At 43.9% G+C, this 19518-nt stretch overlaps 1 protein-coding gene across 1 annotated transcript; it reads left to right on the forward strand.

Annotated features, from left to right (window-relative positions):
* Positions 1 to 3187: 3187 nt before the first annotated feature.
* On the forward strand, positions 3188 to 7758 carry NCBP2 (nuclear cap binding protein subunit 2). The gene is made up of 4 exons (XM_069865397.1): positions 3188 to 3289; positions 3369 to 3550; positions 5251 to 5389; positions 5964 to 7758. The coding sequence occupies exons 1-4, from the start codon at positions 3209 to 3211 to the stop codon at positions 6033 to 6035; spliced, it is 474 nt and encodes a 157-aa protein (XP_069721498.1). The 5' UTR covers positions 3188 to 3208; the 3' UTR covers positions 6036 to 7758.
* The last annotated feature ends 11760 nt before the right edge of the window (positions 7759 to 19518 follow it).

Genomic DNA, 19518 nt, shown 5'->3' on the forward strand with positions numbered 1-19518 from the left:
GCTTTTTGCAGTTGTCTATCCACACAGCTTTACGTAAGGTTTACCAACAGAGACAAGAATAACATTGCTTGATGCCAGATTCCACAGGGAAGCGAGGAAAAACCAGTGTTGAAGGATTTGCCTGTTGCCTCCAAACTAAACATACAACCTAGATATGTAAGGAACACAGTTCTTGCTCTCTAATGAAGCGTTTTATGTTGCCTCCTCTATGTGTTTGCCCCACATCCTTCAATCCTTGTTACTGACAGGCCTGTAAACTAAAAGTGCATGTTTTGGGGGGAGGTAAGGGAGACTGGGTATGTGTATGTCTGTACTGATGATTCACCAAGTAGTGGAAGTCACTTTGAAAGCAACATGATGCCAAATGTATTTTTCAAGTTAATTTCCTTTTCCTCTTTTGCACTGGGACAGTACCCGCGTGCCACAGCTGGTACTCCATGTCCTGGTTACTGTTTCCAGCATTCTTGAACGGTTGATGTTTTGAAAATTATCTTCATAAGACTTATGATTCCCAGTAACCTCGACGGGGTAGATCTTGAAAGTCTTCGGGGGTGTGAAGGAGCACCATTCCCATGGCACAATGACCTCTACCGCTGCACAGGTAACCTGTGATAGAGCCAGGGAGAGAACCTGGACTGCAAATGCTAACGTGGACTGAGAATACGCTGCTTTTGTCATACCAGCCAGTTTTGTCAATTTACACCATGTGTGTAGTTTTCCCATCTATGCACACCTAAGTCTTTATTGGTGGGAGGTTTAATTTCACCAGCAATGCTGGAAACCGTATCTCAGATAAGGTTCTTTTCACCTGGGGCGATACAAAGGATGGACATCATCCTCCCCAGCTGACCAAAGAATCTCATCAGCCAGAACAAACCCTGAAAACGAGTTGTGAAGAAACGTGAACTATTTTAATCTTGTACCTCGTCAGATACAGCAACTTCAGTAAACAAGCCCAGTGCATCACATACGATGCATCACACACATCCTTTTCTGTATTTATACTTAATTTAAATATTCCTTTTCCATATTTATATTTAGAATGGCTCTATCGGTCATTTTTTTCCCCAAAAAAGCCTTGCCACCACAGACTTGGGGTGTGCCCTTAGGATCGCTACCTACCTGTAAAACGGGCGATTTTCCTATCCGGCATCACTCGGAGCTTTTTTTCTATCAAAGCTGTACGAAACGCGGAGCGTTTACTGCCGTACAGACAGACACCGTTCGAGGCACTCCGGTGAGAAATGCGGTTTTATTTCAAGTTTCTCGGCAGGCGCGTCAGGCCGGTTTCAGTCCGCGGCGTTTAAGGCGAGTCCGTGGCCCCGGGAGCGGCCCAAGGGTGGGGGCGGGGGTTCCGTGGCCCCGGGAGCAGCGTGTGGCGGTCGGTGCCGGGCTGCGGGGCGGCTCCTCCTGCTCCTCAGCGGCCGCGGTCCCGCCGTGTCCGTCGGTCTCAGGGCGCCGCTCCGGGGCGGCCCGACCCGGGCCGGCCCCGCTCGCCGGGCTCGCGGAAGGCGTCGCGTAGGCGTCGCAGGCGGAGCTGCCCGCGGAGGAGGGCGGCGGCGGTGAGGCGGGCGGCGGCGCGGATCGGCCGCGTCTCGGACAGGCGCTCGACCACGCGCGGGTCGCTCAGCAGCGCCGACAGCAGCCGCCGCAGCGCCATCCTGCGCCGCCAGATCGCTGAGGGGGGCGCCTCACGGGGCGCCTCAGGCGGCGGGGGCGCGTGCGCGGGGGCGCGAGAGGTGGGGGCGGGGGCGGGGGCGCGTGCGCAGAGGCGCGAGGGGGGTGTGGGTGCTGAGGGGCTGAAGGTGCCGAGGGGCGGGGTCTGTGCTGAGCGGCGCGGCCAGCGGGAGGGGCGAGGGGCGTGGACGGTAGTGAGGGGCGTGGCCATAGCGAAGGGCGGGGTCTGTGCTGAGGGGCGTGGCCAGTGTGCGGGGCGGAAGGGACGGGGCCGTCGTGAGGGGCGAGAGGGGCAAGGGGCGTGGCCAGTGCGGGAGGAGAGTCATAGAATCATAGAATAACCAGGTTGGAAGAGACCCACCGGATCATCGAGTCCAACCATTCCTATCAAACACTAAACCATGTCCCTTAGCACCTCGTCCACCCGTGCCTTAAACACCTCCAGGGAAGGTGACTCAACCACCTCCCTGGGCAGCCTCTGCCAGTGCCCAATGACCCTTTCTGTAAAGAAGTTTTTCCTAATGTCCAGTCTAAACCTCCCCTGGTGGAGCTTGAGGCCATTCCCTCTCGTCCTGTCCCCTGTCACTTGGGAGAAGAGCCCAGCTCCCTCCTCTCCACAACCTCCTTTCAGGTGGTTGTAGAGAGCAATGAGGTCACCCCTCAGCCTCCTCTTCTCCAGGCTAAACACCCCCAGCTCTCTCAGCCGCTCCTCATAAGGCCTGTTCTCCAGCCCCCTCACCAGCTTCGTTGCTCTTCTCTGGACTCGCTCCAGAGCCTCAACGTCCTTCTTGTGGTGAGGGGCCCAGAACTGAACACAGGATTCGAGGAGCGGTCTCACCAGTGCCAAGTACAGAGGGAGGATAACCTCCCTGGACCTGCTGGTCACGCTGTTTCTGATCCAAGCCAAGATGCCATTGGCCTTCTTGGCCACCTGGGCCACTGCTGGCTCATGTTCAGTCGCTGTCAACCAACACCCCCAGGTCCCTCTCCTCCAGGCAGCTTTCTAGACAGACTTCTCACAGTCTGTAGCTGCACAGGGTTGTTGTGCCCCAAGTGCAGACCCGGCATTTGGCCTTGTTAAACCTCATGCCATTGGTCTCAGCCCAGCAGTCCAGCCTGTTCAGATCCCTTTGGAGCCTCCCAACCCTCCAGCAGATCGACACTTCCACCCGGCTTAGTGTCGTCCGCAAACTTGCTAAGGGTGCACTCGATGCCTTCATCCAGGTCATTGATAAAGACATTGAACAGGGCTGGACCCAGCACTGAGCCCTGGGGAACCCCACTTGTCACTGGCCTCCAGCTGGATTTAACTCCATTTCCCACCACTCTCTGGGCCCGGCCAGCCAACCAGTTTTCCAGTCTGTGCTGAAGGGCGTGGCCATCGTGGGGGCGGGGAGAGAGGCGTGACCAACGTAAGGGGTGGGGCCTGCGCTGAGGGGCGCGGCCAGGGTGACTGGCGGGGTCCGCGCCGGGGGCGGGAGGAGGCGCCGGGCGGGGGCGGCGCTGCGGGCCGGCGGGCAGCGGGGCGGCCATGTGCTCCGGGGGGACGCTGGGCGTCCTGCGCAGCGACTCGTACGCGGCGCTGAGCCAGTACCGGGACCAGCACTTCCGGGTGAGCGGGGGCGGCGGGGCGGGCGGGCGCGGGGCCGGCGCGCGGGAACCGGTGCGGTTACGGTGCGGTTGCGGCGCAGGGGACGCGGTCGGAGCAGGAGCGGCTGCTGCGGAGGAGCTGCACGCTGTACGTGGGGAACCTCTCCTTCTACACCACCGAGGAGCAGATCCACGAGCTCTTCGGCAAGAGCGGCGACATCAAGAAGGTCATCATGGGGCTGGACAAAGTGAAGAAAACCGCCTGCGGCTTCTGCTTCGTGGAGTATCCTTCCGCGCGGGGCGGGCGGGGGGCGGGCCTGGCCCTCCGCGGCTCAGCCCGGTGCCCGGTGCCTTCGATACGAGCTCGACTGCAGCCGCCCACGTGCCCTCGCAGCCCACAAGGCCGGCGGGGTCCTGGGCCGCGTCGAAAGAAGCGTGGCCGGCGGGGCGAGGGAGGGGATTCAGCCCCTCTGTGCCTCTCTTGTGACACCTCATCTGGAATACTGTGTCCAGTTCTGGAATCCTCAACGTAAGAAGGATACAGAGCTGTGGGAACGGGTCCAGAGGAGGGCTACAAGGATGATCAGAGGGCTGGAGCACCTCTCATATGAGGACAGGCTGAGAGAGTTGGGGTTGTTCAGCCCGGAGAAGAGAAGGCTCCAAGGAGATCCTTACAGCGACCTTTCAGTACCTGAAAGGGGCCTACAGGAGAGCTGGGGAGGGACTGTTCACAAAGGCTTCTAGTGATAGGATGAGGGGCGATGGGTATAAACTGGAGAGGAGGCACATTCAGACTAGGCGTAAGGAAGAATTTCTTCCCTTTGAGGGCCCTGGCACAGGTTGCCCAGGGAAGCCGTGGCTGCCCCATCCCTGGAGGTGTTCAAGGCCAGGCTGGATGGGGCCTTGGGCAGCCTGAGCTGGTGGGAGGTGTCTCTGCCCATGGCAGGGGGCTTGGAACTGGATCATTTTTAAGGTGCCTTCCAACCCAAACTATTCTGTGCATCTATGATTTTTGCATTCCTGTTGTGTGTTGACTCCATTGCACACAAGTCTCTTTGCAAATCATTCTGCTCACGGTTCCAGTGAGCTCATCCGTGTGGTGGAAGTTTGCAGCATGAACAGAGCACGCATGAGGGTTCTCATCTTTTCTTTAGTTTCTTCCCCTATGAGGACATGTGCAGAGAGTTGGGGTTGTTCAGCCTGGAGAAGAGAAGGCTCTGGGGAGACATTATTGCAGCCTTTCCATACTTAAAGGAGGCTTATAAGAAAGATGAGAGGGGAAAACATTTTAGTAGGGCCTGTAGCAATAAGACAAGGGGTAATGATTTTGAACTATAAGAGAAGTTTACACTAGATATTAGGAAGAAAGGTTTTTTTTGCTGAAGGTGGTGAAACACTGGCCCAGGTTGCCCAGAGAGGTGGTGGAGGCCCCATCCTGGGAAACATTTAAGTTCTGGTTGAATGGGGCTCTGAGCAACCAGATCGACTTGAAGGTGTCTCAGCTAACTGCAGGGGCACTGGACTGGATGGGCTTCATGGTCCCTTCAACCCAAACCATTCTTTGATTCTGTGATAATAGAGCTGTATGCATTTAAGGGTGAGCATGGTTGATGGACTTGATGCAATATGTGCATTTTAATATCCTTGAATCCTGCACATTACTCTGTTTTACTAGCAGGTTTCTCAGCCCACATAGCTTCATAAAATTGGTTGCTTTTAGGAGGAGGGACATGATTCAGGTTGTGGATGTATCATCCCTGGAGGTGTTTAAGGCCAGGTTGGATGGGGCTTTGAGCAACCTGATCCCATGGAAGGTGTCCCTGCCCATGGCAGGGAGGTTGGAACTGGATGAGCTTTAAGGTCCCTTCCAGCCCAACCATTCTATGATTCTATGAAATGCTTGGTTTTGTAGCCTATTTAATATCGTTCTTTTTTTCATGTGTTGAAAACAGAAGCACAATTTTTCGTTAACCTATTCCTAAGGTATTATGCAAGAGAAGATGCTGAAAATGCAATGCGATACATCAATGGAACCAGACTCGATGACAGGATCATAAGGACAGACTGGGATGCAGGATTTAAGGAGGGTAGACAGTATGGTCGTGGAAGATCAGGGGGCCAGGTAGGTTGTTGTACAGCCTCGTTTTAAAAGGACTGGTAACTTTGCCAAATTATTGCTTTTTGAATGAACACACTCAGAACAATTTCAGGAATAGGAACTTAGCAATTATTGTTTAAGATAGTGCGATACATTAATCTGCAAGACATCTTATCCATGATGATGTTACCCGCTAAGAGTAACTTTTTCCGTATATTTCACCGAAAATACTTTCACAAACTTCTTAGCTGCTTGGGTTGATAATTCTTATAAATTAGCCCAGAAAATGTAAGGCTGTCAAGATCACAAAGGACAGAACTTTTCTTACCTGAAGCAGAACAGGTAGCAGATGCTTTTACTGCTGAAGCACGAGACTAGCCATCCTCACTTTGGCTGTCTTGATAAAAGAGTCACCCTGGACATTGTTAAAATGAAGGTGGTTTATATTGTGTTCTGGTCTTCTGTGCAATGCACTTTGTCTCCTGCTTTGTCAGTCAGCTATTTGTGGCCACTTACCTGTAGTGAACTCAGTTTGACTGTATTCTGGTGGCGTAATAGTGCCTGAGAAATCATTTGTCTTTATTGTGCTTCTTTTAAGGTCCGAGATGAATATCGGCAAGACTATGACGCTGGAAGAGGTGGCTATGGGAAAATTGTTCAAGGCCAGTGAATAGCGAATGAATCATCAGCCTCACAGGAGAACTAAATCTGCATTGTAAATGTCATGAGGCACAAAGTAGGTCTGTTGCACACAAACTTAGGTAGCTAGAAATTTACAGAAACTACTGTCTGTGTTCCTGCGATCATATAAATATGTTCAGTATCTCTTTGGTTTAATACCAGGATCAAAGCATTGCAGAGTACATTAATACAGAGGATCTGGGAGCAAGATTTTAAGCAATAGTATGTATGAGATTTCAATCTCTAAATGCTGCTGTGACTACTAAAAGGAGCAAAGGTTTAGCGCTATGGTGCTTTCTTTCAATGGCAAAACTTGATTATTCTGTCACTGGGTTTTGTTTACATGGGTATGACAGGGTGGAGAGTGATGATAAAGGAGGGTTAGTGTACGTTTTAAAGATGAAAGAAAGAGGCAGAGAGACGTAAAAGGAAGTGGAATTTCAGGAGTAATTTTCCAGTTTCTAGGGAAGACTTACAGTATTTTTTTTTCTGGGGTCACTGAGTTAGCATCCTTTTACACTGATGCTGTTCCTAGCACACCTACATGAACATCCACAATAAAACAAGTCAGATTGATGAGCCCAGGAATCATAAAGTGACAGGCAAGCCTAGCAGAGAGTGGAAAACAGACCCTTGCATTCTTCTACAAGGTATAATGGGATTACATGACATTGCATGATCCAGAACCATTTTGCTTTGTGGGACACAGACCAGCAGGTGTAAGAATTACAGTAGCAGGTACTTTCACAATTGGAGTAGTAGTGTTTTACTCCTGTCTGGTAGCTCTCTGCAGCCTTAATAATTGAGGAGCAATACCTTTCCTGTGCCTACAAGGGCAGCATGAGGCCAAGTTGCACAGCTGCCTCCAAAAATGGGACATTTGAGGAACTGTGTGTATAATGAGAAACTTGCTCTTGGAATTTGTTTGAGAAACATGATTGAGAAACAAAGGTAAAAATAATAAAAAGATGAGTTTTCGGAGGAGCTTGACTTTCTGCTGAGCCCATGGTAAGAATGGTAAAAGAATTGCAGGACGGTATGTATGCCGCCACCACCCTCCTTGGGAACTTAATAACTCTGCTAGTTTATATGATAGGATTTTGATACTGCAGACATAGCAATGAAAATAATTAGTTATCCAAAGATCCGCAAAATTGATCTTCTGAAATTGAATAATTTAAAAGGAACTGTTACAGGGCTTTGGATTGTTTTTTAATGGAATTCGGGGTTCTTTGGAAATGGCAATTTGTAAAGTTTTGTCCAACTACTTTGTTGTCCATGACTCCTTAAATACTTTTAAAATACCAGGCACGCAAAAGTTGACCTTTACTTCCTGAAGATACTGTTTGAAATCTTAACATGTTTCCTGTGTATGATTTGTCACAACTGTTACTGTAAATCGGAAATACAGTGAGGTAGAACACCTGCAATGAGACTTTACTACTTATGAACCAATGTTTTGAGTGGGCTTTGGGTTTTTTGGCATATAGAGTTCAACTAGATTTTTCAGGATCATTTGGTGCTGGTCTGTAAACAAGACTTTGAACTAAGTTACCTTTTTCTACGTAGTACGTTTGATTATGAGTTTGCAGCCCCATAATCTATACTAGGAAACCTGTGAAGTTTATTTTTTATTGTATCAATTTTGTATAAAAGTTTGTGTTACCAAAACTCTTAAGTCACTTTCAAATAAAGCTGCACATTAAAATGGGTTGGGTTTTTCTTTGTTGAACAGAATCGGTGAGAGAAAGGAGCTATATTCAGTCTCGTCCACATTGTTTATTCTAGTGTCTTTTAAGATGGAGAGAGTGGATATTCCGTCCCTTTGGCTGGATTTTCAGTCTTGTTCAGTTCTTAACTGGATGCTGAAAAGTGTTTGGTTAATGTTCTTCACTCTGGTACTTTTTGGATTACAGAAAAGAAATTAAATTATTTATTGATACTGAAATGGAAGTGAAAGTACTTGGTGTGTAACTAGTAGTTTTCAGGGTGCATTTCCTTATGAAAATGAGGTTTAAAATTTTAAGTGCTACAAGACAGTCCTTCTCAAATGAAATGGAGGTGATGATAAGATTTTCCCTCAAAACTGTCACTGTCTTTTGCTGCCTATGTGCAATATATATGGAAAGGTTTGGGTTTAAAGTGAGGTTTTCTGTTTTGAGACAAGTTTGGTTAAAAATGGGATTTAAAAGCGCAGGATATATCATGTGACGTCTTAGTGTCTTGAAGGCACATATAGAGGAAATGAATTGAACATGGTTTGATTTTTGCCTTCCCTAATTGAAATTGGATGTGGCTCTGCTGAAGATAGTGCTTAACAAAAGTAACTGGATCAAACCTTTTAAACTTCAATGGGGGCTTCTTTAGCTTTCTTATATGCTGATTTGTTGTGATAAGGTGCCTTGATGGAAGAGAGGCTGTTACAAATTAAGACAGTGAGAGCTTCAGTCTCTCCCTCAGACTCACACAAGCTCATGGTGGGTTGATTTACACACATTTCTTTGGCACCAGTAGCTGCTGATAAAGTTTGTATTCACATTTGAGTCTTTGTATTACAGTGGAAAATCAGTAAAGCATAAATTAGAGCTGTAAAGCCCTTCCTTTTCAATGACTGACAAAATAATCCCCGTTACCAGTGTACACTTGCAGGCTGGTTTCAAGGTGGTCTTTATGTTAATTGTCGGGTTCCTTGCTACCCTGTGCTGCAGCAAAGTTCCTGGTCAGGCTGGTGCCACTGCAGCCACTGTTTGGGTTAATGTAATGGTTCTTTATACACAGGTGATTCTGAGAGACAAAATGATTGAAGTATTTAAGCTATCCTCATCTTCGTAATCTTGTCAGATTAGTCTTCTTGTGAAGGTAAAAATGATGAAGAAATCTCCTAAAGTGATCAACGTGGTTTGTACAAAGCCTTTCACTACGCAAAGACAATACTAGTCAAAGGAAAGCAGTCCACAGGGATGGAACATGTAAGAAACTGTTGTTCATTTGAGTTTCTTAAGCACAAATCATACATTATGGTATAGCATATAAACGAAGAGGAATGAGTGGTCATTTTCCTTTGCAGTCTCTGGGATTTCTGCTCCCAGCTGAGTGTATCTGGTACTTCCAGGTAAGTGTAGGGCCTGGTATGACTACAGGTGAAGTACCAAAAAATGGGTGAAGGCGGCAAAGAAGTATCCTGAGCTTCAAAACGTCTATCCTATTTGGGAAGTTATGTCCTAATTTATTAATTGTCTGTTTTCATATGTCTCCTGCCTGTTCCTATCTAAATAAGCATTTGCACAAGGGATTGGATGTGCTCCGAGCTGCTCTCTAGTATTGCACACAGCTCCTCTGCTCTCCCCTTTTAGGATAACTAGATGATGTAAATGTTCCTCGTGGATTAGGGGAGGAGGCCCTCTGCCCTTGTATGGCGTTGAGTTCCAGCTTGTGACTGCTGGAACTGCTTCATCTCTTTTTCTGTCCCATGTAGACAGGGGAAGGTTATTCAAGGTTGGCTGTGTTTGTATCCCAAGGTTTCAGTAAAGATGAAAATTGAAAAACAGGCCTTCCTCCATTCTTGAAAACATGCTCTATCCAGACTGGATGAGAAGTCATAACAAAGGAAAAAGACAGTTTCTTCTTATTTTTAAAAACTAATTTACTGTTTGCGTGCTGAGGTTAGAGGCTTCTAGCATAAAGCTCCTTTGAGGCTCATTTTCAGGCCTTAAAACCAAACTGAGCTTTCTTCCACCTCCAGACACAGCCATCAGCACTGCACAAGAAGAGCATAGAGTCTTAAGTTATGCAAATTGGTTGTGATCTTGCTATTCCAGAGCCTTTTACAGCCCATAAGGGATATGTGCACACAAAGTTAGGACTGCACAGTTCAGGCACCTGAAGCTCCCAGTATAGTGTCCCGTAACTAGTTATGATCAATTCTAGAAAACAGAATTTGAAGGAGAAATAGGTGAGGTGTTTCATTATCACCTAACAATATTAATTTACTGTAAGCTTAGCCTAGAGAGGTCTTCTGCAGGTACTACTTTCTTAATGCTTAACAGTTTTTTTCCACAGCACCTTGTGGATGCGGATTGAGCAGTCTTCTATGTTCTAATTCCTGGGCAAATTATCTAGGTTTGGAGAATGTCTCTGTCGGTTGAAGACCAAGTTACATGAAGAAATCTTTGCTGACCTTCAGAAACTGCTTCCTGAAAGCAGGAGAAATCCATTCTTGTATCAGGGTTCCACAGTTCCTGAAGATTAACTTTCTGCCTCTCTGCTTCCCAGCCTTCTTTCAGTGACAGAGGTCTATTTTAATTCAGTGAGTTAATATTCTCCAAGATTCTTTTAGCTTCTACCTGAAGGTTATTTGAATGTCTATTGGGGTTCCTTGCAGGAGGAAAAAAAAAAAAAAAGAGGATAAATAAGTAGCTCTGCTCTTCTTTGCAATACTGGCTAGGTAGCGTGTTTAAATCTGACACAAATAATCTTTCTCTTTAGCAGATCCATGAAATTGAGTTTCAAACACTTGGAAGAGCAACACAAGTGATATGCCTCGTGGCTCCCTCTGGTGACTACTAAGTCAGTGTGCTTCTGCATCCTGACAGTGAAGTCATTGCTGGCAGCTGGTGTGGCATGTTGTATGTTGTACTGTCTCAAGATTTTTCTTTTGTTTGTGTTGTGAAAATAGACAAAACCCTAATTTTTTATCTGTAGACCATTTTTCAGATTGGAGGCAACTAGCGATCAGGATTTCTGGATTTGTAGCCTATCGCTGTTTCTCTGTTTAGCAACAGCTTAGCTGTCTTTTATAGCAGACACTGCAATATGCATTGTCTGTGGTGACTTCTTGCCCCAGCAACCTCTTCAGATTTTGCCAAAAGCTCACCTGTGATATTCCAGGAGGGCTTGACTCTTAGATGCCCAATCCATGCTTCACAACCTAAGATCTTGTGTAATTGCCAGCAAATCCCCTTATGCCAAAAATCTGCTTTTGAGTCTCTAGCAGGTTATGAAATAAAGTCTTGCATTACACAGCAAGTAAATGCATGCAGCTTGGCAGTAGGCAGGGTCTTACACATTTCATTTGTTTCAGTTGTCCTTCAGGCATATTACGGACTTGAATGTCTATTGCTTTAGAGTATCTGTGGGAAGGGGCCCTTTCTGTATCTTATGTATCTTTGATCTGAGGCATAAGGGGGCTTATGCTGTGTGTGACAAGCCCATGATGGATGAGGACCTGAGCCTCTCGGCTCTTCAGTTCTAGCTCTGATGAGACACTCTTTTCTACTTGTGCTAATGTCCTTCATGACAATAATGTGAGTGTAACAAAGACACGAGTATACCTCTCACGCATGGTTTGGAAAGATTAGCAGTACTGGAAGGATATAGATCAGATTTTTCAAACAACCTTTACAAAGTAATTATAAATATCTTAAGAACAGAGTAGGGATGTTGTGGCGTGGATCATATCTACATGCAGGACCGATGTTATTTGCTTCATAATAATAAATTCCAAAGCAGGTGCAAGCATCTTTTCTTGACTCTTCCACTAGTCTGATGGCAGTGCTGTACCCCTGTACAGCTAGGGAGCAGCTGAGTAAAGACTATGGTTAAAACTTCCCTCATTCATTTCCTTCTCAGGTGCACGTTTGGCTGGATCTCCAGAGGGAGCTTTTCCCATGGGAACAGGACTGCATGGAATGGCTTTTCATGTGAATCCCTCTGCAGAATGGAGGGTCTTGGTTGGTTGTTGCGTCTTTGTGCTGTGGCTAAATTTGCCAGAAGCATTAATTTGAGAGTGTGTGACCTGAATGCAGTGTAGATTTTATTTTTTTTTTCCACATTTGAAGGCCAAATATGAGTTACTCTCGGTGCAGGATTTTATTTCTTTGAAGGTGCTATAGCAGATGTGCTTTTGAACACTTTTCTTGACTGCTCAGTAAAAGCAGTAGTTCTGATTGAACAGTCCTCCCAGAAGCTTTCTCTTTGTTCTCCAGTGCTCACCTCTGACTACATAAAACTTGCCTGTATTTTGTTCTTTTATCCTCCAACAAAGTCTGGAGAAAGACAGTTGCTTCTACCCTGACAGGAAAACCTGTTCCAGAAGCTATATGACAGGTTAAGTCAGGATTTCAGACACCAAGTTGCATAGAGAGAAACTGAAATACCTTCCATCAAAAAATAGTGTGAATTAAGCAGTACTCAGTTAATTACTGGGAAAACATCTTTCTCGAGTGCTTTGAGGATGACAATGTTTTTGAAAATAAGGTGATGTCTTAAGTAACTCTGTTGGTTTTAATTTTATTTGGTTACAGCTACCTCTGGTTTCCTTTACAGGGTGGACTGTTTATTGATTCCTCTGGGACTGACAGTTAGGACAGTATTGAATGACAATTTGTGTTATTTCAAATATAATAAAAAGACATTTTTTTCTCAGAATTTGAAAACAAATGAGAAATAAAATTTGCTATTTTGATATTTCTCCAGTTACACGCAACATAAATATCAGCATAAGTTAGCCTCATTAAATCAGCTTCTAATGAAGTTTCTGGGCAATGAAGCTTTCCCCTTCTGTAACAACCTCTCCCTGCAAGCCACAATTTGAAAAGGATTTTCTGATTTTCTGGTTAGAATAGGTAAGAATATATTAAATATTAATAATACTTGGTTTTAGATCTGTAGCTCACATGCACTTTGAATTGCTTCAAACTGAACTTGTTTTGGTTTTCTGACTTTACTATAAAATAACAGTCTTATTACTTTATACTTTGTGTCTTTAATTTTTTTATGGGGAATTTTTCTGACGTAAAGAAGCATTGCTAGTCTGTTCAGCTTAATTTGATTATGAGTTGGTGCTTTTTGTTGTGGGTTTGATTTTCTGTAATATCACTGTTTTGCAACATCTTAAATTACTTTCTGTGAAAATGAAACCCCTGTCAGCTTGTCACACTGCCACAAGATGTCATGAGAAGCCGTGTCTCACTTCAAGATGAGCTTGCTCTGCAAGTCCTCACAATCAGCTACATCGGGTGGCTGTTCTGGAACAATGTGTTCCGAAAGCATCTCATTTCACCATACAGCTAATGCAGAGTCTCAGTTTCTTGAAGAAACTCTTTCATATTAGGATTCTGCTTGACACAAAAGTGACTAGTGGCTGATGAAGCTGTAATACCTTCCAGCATACCCTGACACAGCATAACTAGAAGTGCCTGAGGTTTCTGAGATGTGGCATGACTTGTAACGCTGAGTATTGTGGAACTGAAAGGTTCTGCCTGGAGTAAGCGCAGCCATGAATGCTGGCAAAGGACTGGTTTGTGGTTTGTTTTTTGTAGAGCTGTTTCCCTGCCCCTTCCGAATTTACTCTAGTAAGAGAAGAAATATTTTTCCAGGAAATGGGAAGGGCTTTTTCCCTTTAAATCCAGGAATATCCCAGAGTCTCTGCACTTTTGCTTCTGATTTTAAATTCACTGCTTAATTTCCGCTTTGAAATCTACATATTAGCTTGAAAAAAGCCCTCAAGTGGCAACCTTGCAATGTTCCATCCACACAACTGTAAGCAAAAGATGTTTGGTGTTGCCAGAGAGTTCATAAGTTACTCAAATCTCACACATGCACCTTGAGTCATGCTGGACTCAGTGCAGTCTTGTCATGAATGTAGTTTTATCTCTTGCTGAGTTCAGTGAGATCTATGTGCACAGTGCTGAAGTACTGAATGTGATTTAAGGAACTTTATCTAACTTCTTTCTCCATAAACTAAACATGAAACATGCTGACATGTCAGGAGAATTCCTGAAAGGTCGTGTGGGAGCAGTATTGACTCCTATATTGAATCTCAAAGCAAGTCAGGGAAGCTGTGCAAAACAACATCACAAAAAGTAACCACAGCTTTTTTGGTAGGAGAGATTCAAAATCCCTCATGGTAAGTGTCCAAAATCAGTTGTAGGACAGTATTTTTCTCAGAATACAAGTCCTTGAGGGCCAACAAATACTACTTGGTCTACTGTGTCTGACCTTGTTTCAGAAGAGTGCAGGAACTGGCAGGATGTGAAAAGCGAGGGAAGATTCCAGCTCTTTTGTGCTAATCCAGTGATTCGGATTCTAGACACAAAATGTTCACCAAGGCAAAGTTACTAAAACATTAAAAGAGGCCCAGAGCCTGAATAAATACATGGTATCTTTCAACAGTCCCTAGATACGGCATTATGTTTGTGTTCATGTATTTTCCCCTAAGGATATTTAATTGAACTAAAAATAGTCTGGGACAGAGTTCGTTGATTCATTCCCGATTAGAAAACAAAATCACTTTGATGTACGTGAGTGAGTGGTGCTGTTTCTTGTTGTGTATGCGAATTGTTTTCCCAGTTGAGCAGAGTTCTTCAGGTGAGGTCAATAGAATTGACAGCTAAGTAATTTTAATCCCTTTCTAGGAGAGGATCTACTTGTGCTCCAACTTCAGAGAAGTCTGAAGGTAATTAACTATTCCCAGACCCAGAACTGTCCTGAGAAGAGAGAAAACAACATACAAAACTGTATGCTTGAAGTACCAAAGCTTTAATGTGCTCAGGATTGTGGTGGACTCTCACATGGTGGAGTTGGATGGGCAACACTGGAAAGAGTATATTTTCACTGCATATTTGCAGAAGGACATATCTATCCCATCCGCTGGAGGACAATCAGTGCTAAGTCTGGTAAAGGCTTCAGAGCATACAGACAGCTGTTCTGTGACTGCCTTCTGTGTTGAGGGTCAGGCTGCATTTCCCTGCATGTATGGCACTGTAGTAAGGATCATGATTTCCCTTTTTTAATGGTTATTGCAGTTGTCTACTCTGTTTAGGAAGAGAGTTTCGTTGCAGCTGTTAAGTCTAGTAGAATTTAATATCTTCTGTGGGTGTACAGGTACAACCATGCAGCATTTAGTCTGGGTACTCAAATCTTTTTTTCAGTATTTGATATTCTAGGGTTTAATAAATTTGAAATTAATATTATATACAATGGAGGATTGCCTCTCAATAATTACTTTTTCACTGTTAGCCTGAAGTTGTTAGTGGATTATGCAATTTGACAATGAAGTTCTAGTCTCGTAGCTGCATCTCATTACAATCCTAGGAAATTAGCTTCTTCATGATTTAAAAAATACAGATACCTGAGCAAAATCTAGATTAAGTAGAGTGTAATAGAGCATTTTTAAAGCAAGTTTTAATTTCTTCTATTTTTTAAGTTCTGAGGTGTAATGGATTTTCTAATTTAGAAAGCATATAGTAGAAGTTAATTTTGTGTTAACATTTAAAAAATAATTTACTGTTTTGAGACTTTTTAAATTACTGAATATATTGTTGCCACAACTGCTGTCAGTGACAGTAAAACTTACAGTAGAGATGTGAGATATTGAAACTGCAAGGGAACGGTGGTGACAAAAGCTTGGAAAAAAACTCATCATTTTCTATTCAGCTTTCCTTTTAAATGGAGGAAAGGCGTTCCACATTTATAAGGATTATATTGGCGCTTTTGAGATGCGATTCAAAGATACATATTGAAAGAGGGAAAGTATAAAACATAATTGTGTTATTAGGAATTCCAGTTCCATTCAAATAGGAAATGTTCTATTTATGATCCCTAAAGAAAGCCTTTAGGTCATGAACAGCATTTCCATTTGTGGAGAAAAATGTAAGAGCAGTTTTCTGAAAGTCTGTGTAAAATGAACGTTCCCTTTTGAACCCTTTATTCATTCAATTCCTGAGTACATTTGAAAAATCGTTGAAGAATTAATAGAAGGTATGTGAAAAATAACGGAAAAACCCTCAGTGAAATTCCAATGTTTTTTGCAATATTCACTATTTAATTTTTGAGTGGAATAACTGTTGATTTCAGTAGTTTCAAACTCATTAGTTCAGCATATCACAAGGACAACCTGCTTTTCCTTTTGTTTATTCCAGGGTGGGTGAAGAGTGAATTCACAGACCCTGGTGGCATTACTGTGCATAGACCTAGGAAGAGAATGGGTGAACAGAGTATCTGCTGTCAGACATGAGGGGTATTTCTTTAAGAGAAAAATGTCTCAGTTTCTGGATTTGAATATACTATAAACCTCAACATTAGACTACTTCTGCTATACATGTTGAAAACTCGAACTTCTAAATATTTACATATGTGACATTATTATCTTTATGCACGCACATCCTATGAACAGGGACAGGAAAAAAAATCAATGAAAAGCAGGCTTTTTGCATCTACTCCTGTATTTACAGTTTCATAATCTGAGAATGTTGCACATTTGCAGTGGTGGAAAAGGGATCATTCTGATTGACACAACATACATGTCAACGATGATGTCAGTGCTGCATCGCAGAATACTTGTCCTTTGAGTGCTGTTTGTCATTTTAAGAATTTACTAGCAGGTCTTGATTTTTGTAGCAGGTTGATTAAGTTGTGGACTAACTCTGGTAAGAACAGACACTCTTGAGCTGTATGATTTCTGTACATGTGCTGATTGTTCGTTGTGACACTGAGCTGCTCTCTGTGGCCTCACTCATGTCAGCAGCAGCATGGGGATCTGCAGGGATGACAGCCATTATTCCTCAACCAGTTTCCTTTTTTTCTTCATTACAGTCTTTATGATGGCTCTTATGGCTTAATTTATCAGTGTATTGAAGAGAAACATGGATATTTGTACTTTCCCCATGAAGCCAGGAAACTGGGAGTTGATTTTATATTAAAGCAGTGTTTCATACTTCCCTTGCAGAGTTAAGCATGTTCAGTCTTCTATTAAATGCTGACAGGAAACACTTCAGTGCTTGCCAAGAATCTGGTGTGCCTCGTTTGAAATAAAAAAGAAGAAAATGTTTGAGATGTTTTGAAATATTTCCCTGTTTCTTGGCTAACCTATTTTCTGTGGTTGCAAATTTTACTACAAGTAGCTTAGTGTCCTTCCTGTAAAGGACAGGGATGCAATCCCATTCTTGAAAGTGGCGTTCGGATGTTTCCTCTTCTCTTGCAGTAAATGACTTTGTCTGCAGCTGTAGTGCAGCTGTAGTGAGTGCAGTGGGGAGCACAGAGGCCATCTGCTTCACTGCACAGCCCACATCTGTCCTTGGAAAAATGCACAGTGACAGGAAGCATACCGAGGCCATATGTCAGCAAAGCAGAGTTCAGAGCAGGCTGTGTTGTGATTATAGGTTTAATTTCTAGCGCAGTTTTTGAAGCAGTTGAGTGTGGATCAGTAAGAACAAAAGTTTCCTTCTCTGAATCACCACTATGTGTCAGCAGCTGCTTGAGAACTTCGAGCAAACTTGGAAATACCTTCCCCAGAAGCACTTGTTTAACTCACACACAACTGTTAGGACTTCATTCATTTCCGTGCATGAGTTACCTGCCTCAGATGTTAAAGAATCAAGAATTTGTAAGTGCTGCCTTTGTCGACCTTAACAGCTGTGATCTATAAGGGGCATGGTTTAGTGCTAAGGGGCTGTGCTAAGGGGCATGGTTTAGTGTTTGATAGGAATGGTTGGACTCGATGATCCGGTGGGTCTCTTCCAACCTGGTTATTCTATGATTCTATGATTCTATACTGAAAGGATATTACCTCTGAGAGTGGGCTGGTGTCTGGTGTCACTCTGTGAGACCTGGCATGTGGACAGGACATTGTCTTTAAAACACTTCATCAGTTCTTAATCTCTTTTGAGTTTTGGAGCACTGAAATGAATTGACTATTTGAATGTACTTAGCAAAACAACAGCTTAATATGGGAAAGATGACAGCTTTCTGACATGATTCTTAAGTCAGAAAGCAGAATGCTCCCTTTCCATTTATTTAATTAAAGGAACAGTATAAATCAAATAGGAAAAGCTGAAACTGTTCATCTCAGTCCTTGCTTGACCTGCATCAGGTGGAGATTAATTTCACAGGATCATAGAACAGTTAAGGTTGTTTGGGACCATTCAAAACCATCCAGTTGAACCCCTCGCTCAAAGCAGGGGTCACCTGAAGTAGGTTGCCTAGGCTTGTGTCAAGTTTTGAACATCTCCAAGGGTGGAGACACCACAACGCCTCTGGGCAACCTATTCTAGTGTTTGGGCACCCATACAGTAAAAATGTCTTGTCTTGTCTTCACATGGAATTTCCTGCACTTCAGTTTGTGCTCATTACTTCTTGTCCTGTCACTGAGCAGTACTGAGAAGAGCCGGGTTCTGTTGTCTTTATGCCCTCACATCAGGTATTTATTCACATAGATAAGATACTCACAAGCCTTCACTTCTCCAGGGTGAACAGTTCCAGCTCTCAGCCTCTCCTTGTATGACAGATTCTCCAGTCCCTCAATCATCTCTATGTCATCACTGAACTCTCTTCAGCGTGTCTTTTGTACTGGGAAGCACAGCACTGGACTGACCCAGGACTCCAGATTTAGCATCACCAGGGCTGGGTGGAGGGGAAGGACACCTCCCTTGATCCACTGGCACCACTCTGCCTAGTGCAGCCCAGGACACTGCAGCCTTCCCTCTCTGAGTGTACATTACAGGTATTTCTTTGCAAGTCTTCCATCCTTGACAGAACTCCCAGGTATGTCAGGGATGCAGAGTTACTTCCCTGTTTTTTCATGGCTTTTTTTAATAAATGTGATTATGGTAAAAATATTCTTATATGCTATGAAATTGCACTGTGGGCTTATAGTATTGACAGTAAAAACTCAGCTTAAAGTGTGCAATTAAAGAAAAATCAGAACCACAGATTGTTTGTGAGATGGGCCCTATTTATATTTTAGCATTGGTGAAGTGTTTACTATTCCCTTATGCATTTATTTGGTGTTAGAAAGTGAGAAGAAGATTCAGTTTGGAAAACACTGGAATTTTTTCTTTAAGTTTATTGAAAAAGTCCACATTTTAAAAATACCAAAATCTACCTCTGTTATCCGTATAATATGTTTTTATTTCTTTTCCCAAGTCTCTCTTGGTTCTCCGTAAGAACTATTTTTATATCTGAGGAATTGGCTTCAAATAACTACAATGGCATCTTGAAAAATATATTGTCAATCAGTTTTGCATATGGGTTTTCTATGTTTTTTGAAAGCAACGCTGAAATTTGAGGCACTGGGACACGTTGCTGAACCTTTGCTTCCTCTCCATGTTTTCTTCCACTGTCTCTGCCCTAAAAGCTTACCTGTTAGCAGAATGTCCTTTCCTGCTTAAATTTCTCCCATATATTCTTTATGTTCCAGGCTTCATGGATGATGTATCACATTTAATTACTCTTCTGTGCGTCTACGTAATTGGACCAGAGGTGTTAGTGAGTGCCTTCTGTGGAGGAGGCACAGAGGAGCTGCATGTCACTGCCTTGCTGGGATTTGACTTTGTGGATGTCAGAGCTACCCCATATGTGTCATATCCTGCCTCGGAGTCATGGTGTAAAGTTAACTAACTGTGGTATCCCTAACACTATTTGAGGTACTGAGTGTTACCTACCCCTCAACAGTATTTGTAATGATGTGTTTTGTT

Source organism: Phaenicophaeus curvirostris, chromosome 10 (genome assembly GCF_032191515.1).
Source record: "Phaenicophaeus curvirostris isolate KB17595 chromosome 10, BPBGC_Pcur_1.0, whole genome shotgun sequence".
NCBI lineage: Eukaryota > Metazoa > Chordata > Aves > Cuculiformes > Cuculidae > Phaenicophaeus > Phaenicophaeus curvirostris.

What these genes read in the sequence shown, in the direction of transcription:
- NCBP2 (XM_069865397.1), top strand. Translation starts at nt 3,209, where the DNA reads ATGTGCTCCGGGGGGACGCTGGGCGTCCTGCGCAGCGACTCGTACGCG. An exon ending in ACCGGGACCAGCACTTCCGG is followed by an intron (nt 3,290 to 3,368) that starts GTGAGCGGGGGC and finishes GTTGCGGCGCAG; the next exon opens with GGGACGCGGTCGGAGCAGGA. An exon ending in GTGGAAGATCAGGGGGCCAG is followed by an intron (nt 5,390 to 5,963) that starts GTAGGTTGTTGT and finishes GCTTCTTTTAAG; the next exon opens with GTCCGAGATGAATATCGGCA.